The sequence below is a fragment of the Solanum stenotomum genome, chromosome 6 (genome assembly GCF_019186545.1).
Source record: "Solanum stenotomum isolate F172 chromosome 6, ASM1918654v1, whole genome shotgun sequence".
NCBI lineage: Eukaryota > Viridiplantae > Streptophyta > Magnoliopsida > Solanales > Solanaceae > Solanum > Solanum stenotomum.
This window is the reverse complement of record NC_064287.1, coordinates 5,912,271-5,917,366: the sequence shown is the minus strand read 5'-3', so window position 1 is coordinate 5,917,366 and position 5,096 is coordinate 5,912,271. Positions and strand designations below refer to the sequence as shown.

General features: G+C 33.4%; 1 protein-coding gene across 1 annotated transcript; it reads right to left on the bottom strand.

The window, feature by feature from the left end:
• Nucleotides 1-2,157: 2,157 nt before the first annotated feature.
• LOC125869314 (uncharacterized) lies at nt 2,158-3,530 on the bottom strand. The gene is made up of 2 exons (XM_049549886.1): nt 3,401-3,530; nt 2,158-2,533 (listed from the first exon to the last, which is right to left on the bottom strand). Exon 2 carries the CDS (start codon nt 2,530-2,532, stop codon nt 2,251-2,253), a length of 282 nt encoding a protein of 93 aa, XP_049405843.1. The 5' UTR covers nt 2,533; nt 3,401-3,530; the 3' UTR covers nt 2,158-2,250.
• Nucleotides 3,531-5,096: the final 1,566 nt, after the last annotated feature.

Below are 5,096 nucleotides of genomic sequence, written 5' to 3'. Positions count from 1 at the left end.
AACAAAAAACTTTATACTTATAAGAACCGATGATTTAATCCTCTGTGTATAAGCTAAAACTCTACACACTAAATCATCTACTATATAAGTAAATAGACACCATAAACGAATATATGATCTATTAAAATTGAGCAAATATTTATTCTATAATAAATATTATTTCTTAACACATGGTTAATAGTATATATCCCAACAGACTATACCCCTGCCGTTAAAACGAAGTTAGTTTTACCCTTGCCGTTACTAATTTCACCATATATACTCCTCATTTGACGGAAAGCCCCGAATTGACTCAAATTAATCCGAATTAAAAACCATTCCCCAATTTAGACCCAATGCCCCGACCCCTTTATCTTATAACCCGTATAACCCGTTCCCCTTTTAGCCATTGTAATTTCCTTTGATGTTGTAGCTCTTGTGTTGTTTTCCTTCCATGGTTGATACCATTGGAGCTTTGCATCAGCCTGAATCATTGGTTCCTTTGCCTCCATCACCTGATTGATTTCTTCATTCCTCATTACTTCCATATGACCATATTGTTGAGCTGCATTTGATCTTACATCTTTTGTATTGACCTGCATTCCAAAAGAGAAATTGGAAGAGTTCGATGGCTCCCCACGATCAAATACATCAATTTAATTATTTCCTTGATTCAGCTGATCATGGGACTTGTTCAAAAATATAGCTTGAGCCTTCTGATTCTTGTCCAACATGCTTCCTTAAGCCTCTATGGTAACATTCACATCAATTTGGATTTGCTCATTAGTTTCCTGAGTGGTGGGGTTACTAACACTGTCCAGTTATTCTTTTTTGTGTAGATGTTGAGTGTTAAAAGTCATCGGAGCTCCGGCGACTTCGTCGGAATCCTCCTTGCCGGTGTTCCCACCATCCATCTTACTTGTAATTTCTATGAGATGTACCTCCAGTTGAGGGGAGTAATCCCCACTAGTTGAATCTTTACGAATTTCATTGGAGGTGACCCAAAATTGAAAGCGCAATCATGACGATTCTCAACAGAATTGCCTTTGTAGATCTCTTAATTGGCACGATGGAATCAATTGATTTTTGCTAGAATGTGGATCATGGGTAGGAGAATCCATTTCTCCATCCCAATCAACTCGAATCAAACCAGCTTGGTCCAACTTGAACACTTATGTTGATGCTTACCATCCATCAGAGTTTTTTTCTCTTAAAAAGCATGAGCTCTAGGTTTGGGTGTTCATGTTGACTGGGAAGGAAACTAAGGAGAAGACTGTTGGGTTGGGGCATTGGGTTTAAAATGGGGAATGGGTCTTTTTTTTTAAATTTGGGTTAATTTGAGTCAATTCGGGGCTTTCCGTCAAATGAGAGGTATATATGGTGAAATTAGTAACGACAAGAGTAAAACTAACTTCGTTTTAACGACAAGGGTATAGTCAACTAATAAACTAAAGTTGAGGGGTATTTATGACCCTTTTCCCTAAATATTATTTGAATAAAAAGTTCTACGTGTCATTAAGTTATTTGTTTTTTTTTTCTACTCAAAATTCATTATTTAAAAATTATTTTTAATATATATGTCACATGTCTTTATTTAATTTGTCATTTTGACACGTCATCGGCGAGTGTGTTATACACACCTTACACATTTGGTTGATTATAAAAAAAGTGTCAAAATGACACATCAAAACATGATATGAGAGGTCTAAAATGAATAAAATCTAGTTAAGGTGTGTAAGTAAAAATTAATGTCAACTTTAAGAGTTATCGATGGATTACTTATAAGTTATAAGCATTATCCCCCACCCCCTCCCTCCCTCCCTCCTTTGACATAAAGATAATAGAAAATCAATATTCTTGTTCATATGAGTATGAACAACTAATAGCAAAGCAATAACAACTATGTAAATGGAACTGTAACAATCACACTAAGATGCAATCACTTAAATAAATATAGTAAATCATAAATGATATCAAATAGCAAGAGCCAAGGACCATATGAGTAAGCTATACTACAACCAACACACTGATATAGACTACCATCAAATCAAATACTACATGATTAAGTTAGTAATACCTTTTATTGTTACTGCGATCTCCAAACCTTTTTTTTTTTTAATCTAAAGTCGTAAGTTAAATTTGGACTATACCATATCTAATCAGAACAAGTGCAAGAAATTAAAAAGAATTCAAATATTCAGATTTCATTCATAAAAACAATCTGAATACATATAACTAAACCTTTCAATGATTCAAATGTAAAACACAAAATTACTTTTTCTGGCACTTGTCCTTGATCCATTTAAACCCCAATGAAGTTCCACTCTTCACCTTTTTTGCACCCACCACCGCCGCAGCCTTCGCCTTGTCAGCCCCCACCGCCGCCGCTGATTTCGCCTTCCCAAAACTCGCCGATGCCACCGCCGTCACCTTCTCCATCTTCTTACCACCGCCGCCACCGCCGCCGTTTTTTCCTTTGTTCCCAAAATCTTCATCTACGACGTCGTTTTGGCTGCCCCATTGATCAGCCCAACTGTTCCCGTGACTTCCCATTCTTGAAAAAAAAGAAGAGAAAAATCAAATCTCTATCAACCAAAACAAGAAAAGTTACAAATTTTGGCAAAATTCTAGCAGAGATTGGTAAAGGGACTGATGGGGTTTTCAAGATTTCAATGGAAAACAACCCATAGAAAAAAAAGTTAGAATCTTTATCAATCAAAACAAGTAAAAGTAACAAAATTTTTGAAAACCAAAAGAGACTGGTCAAGGGACTAATGGAGTTTGCAAGATTTTAATGAAGGGAACAACCATAGAATCTTTATCAACCAAAACAAGAAAAAGTTACAAATCTTTGAAAACCCAAAAGAAATTGGTAATGAACTGATGGGGTTTGCAAAATTTTAGTGAAAACAATCCATTGAAAAAGCAAAGTTAGAATCTTTATGAACCAAAAACAAGAAAAAGTTACAGATCTTTGAAAGAGATTGATAAAGGGACTGATGGGGTTTGCAAGATTTTGATGGAGAACATTCCATAAAAAAAAAAGTTCGAATCTTTATCAACCAAAACAAGTAAAAGTTACAAAATCTTTGAAAACCAAAAGAGATTAGTAAAATGACTGATGGGGTTTGCAAGATTTTGATGAAAAACAACCAATAGAAAAATATAAGTTAGAATTTTTATTAACCAAAAACAAGAAAAAGTTACAAATCTTTGGAAAAATAGAGAGATTGGGTAAAGGGACTAATGAGGTTTGCAAGATTTTAATGGAAAACAACTCATAGAAAAAAAAAAGTTACAATCTTTAGGAACCAAAAACAAGAAAAAGTTACAATCTTTGACAATAAAATAACAATTTGTGATAACCCAAACACTAAAACTTAACAGAAATGAGAAGTAGAAGAAAAGATCAAATTTTTACCAGAGATTGGTGATGGGGGTTGCTCCAAGATTTTTTTTTTTTTTTTGTAAAATGTGAACAGAGAGGATAATAAAAAGGACCAATTGTAAGAAGGAATTTAAGGCAGCTAAGGTAAACGCTTAGCTGTCAGGATCAGGAATCTTCTTATACATTAGGTTTCACAAAATTAAGCCTAAAGTTTGGTACATTTACACTTTCACTCCTTATATTATACTTCTATGTGTACTTTCAACCTCATACTCTTAATTTTCAAAGGTTTTAGTATCGGAAAAGGCCAAATACCTTTTGTATTATCACAAATAATTAAAATATATCCCTTTTATGATATTCAATCGAGATAAACTCCTTTCATTATAATTTGATATAAGTTAGTTCTTAATTTTGATAGATGACTTAGAATCAAATGAGTCAATCTCCAATTTTAACAGTTTGGACCTATTCCATTTCCCTTTGAGTTCTTTTCTTGCATCTTCTTCTCTTTTCAATGTAGTTGGTCTAAACATTTATTTGACATGTTCTATATATGAAGTATATTTTTTCTGAGCAATAGTATTTATTTATTTATTTTCATAATTGATTAACTATTCTTCTCGGAATAGACAATGATGTATAATGTATCATATGTTTTTGTCTAAAATAAGGAATTTTCTATTTTCTATCTTCTATTTTAGAAATGACACTTTGGGTGTAAAAACAAGAACATCATGGGAATCCTAATATATTTTCCCATAGGACAATTTGACTTCTATATTAGCAAAGACATTTACCGCACATTAGGAAATGTGTAATTTACAAATTGGGGTATCATCTAGACTTTTCTTCTTTTCCTATATATTGCTTATTAGTGAACACCTTAAGTTTTGCATATTGATTATTTTTTCTTACTATTTCATTAAGGAAATCAAGATTTTAACCTTGGATTTTGATTTTTTTTTTGAGAATTTGCATAGTTGGACCAAATAATTAAAAGGTATTCAATTTTTATCTTTCTAGCAGGCTCAAACAATGCAACATTATACCTTTGTTTTGCAAATGAATGTACATAGTATAAAGAGAAAACACATAAAAAAATCTCTAAACGGTCACGTTCCGAGCCAACACCCTGAATGTGGCCGACACTTGAGAATCATTGTTGGTCCATAAGCGAACCCTTGGTCTGGCTCATTACTCAGCGAAAGAGTTACTCAAGTAAAACAAAAACCTCAACTTAAAAGATTTAACTCAAAATGTCTCAATAGAACTTAACTCAATGCATATCTGGAAATACTTAATTAAGTATAAGTGATCAACTCAAAGTTTCAAACATTACAAAAGAAATGATGAAAGACTCCTCAATTACTATTGTCTATAAAGCCTCTAAATAATACGATGGATGTCGGGACAAGGACCCCGACAATCTAATAACAAAACCATAATGTGAATCCCTCCGGAAAGCAAGGAGGCTCATCAAAGCTAGCTGGAATGCAATGGGATCAACGAAGCGCCTGTTGATGACTCTGAACACCTGTATCTGCATCATGAAAAGATGCAGATTGAATGACATCAGTACTTTGAATGTACGAGCATGTAAGAGGAAAACTGAAAGTAGTAGATAACTGAACTGATATTGTGGGAAGAAATACTCATCTCATCTCAACTCAAATGTGAAAGCAACAATAAAAGATATAATATATAAAGCTTTTAAAACAGTAAATAT

What these genes read in the sequence shown, in the direction of transcription:
- LOC125869314 (XM_049549886.1), bottom strand. Translation starts at nt 2,532, where the DNA reads ATGGGAAGTCACGGGAACAGTTGGGCTGATCAATGGGGCAGCCAAAAC.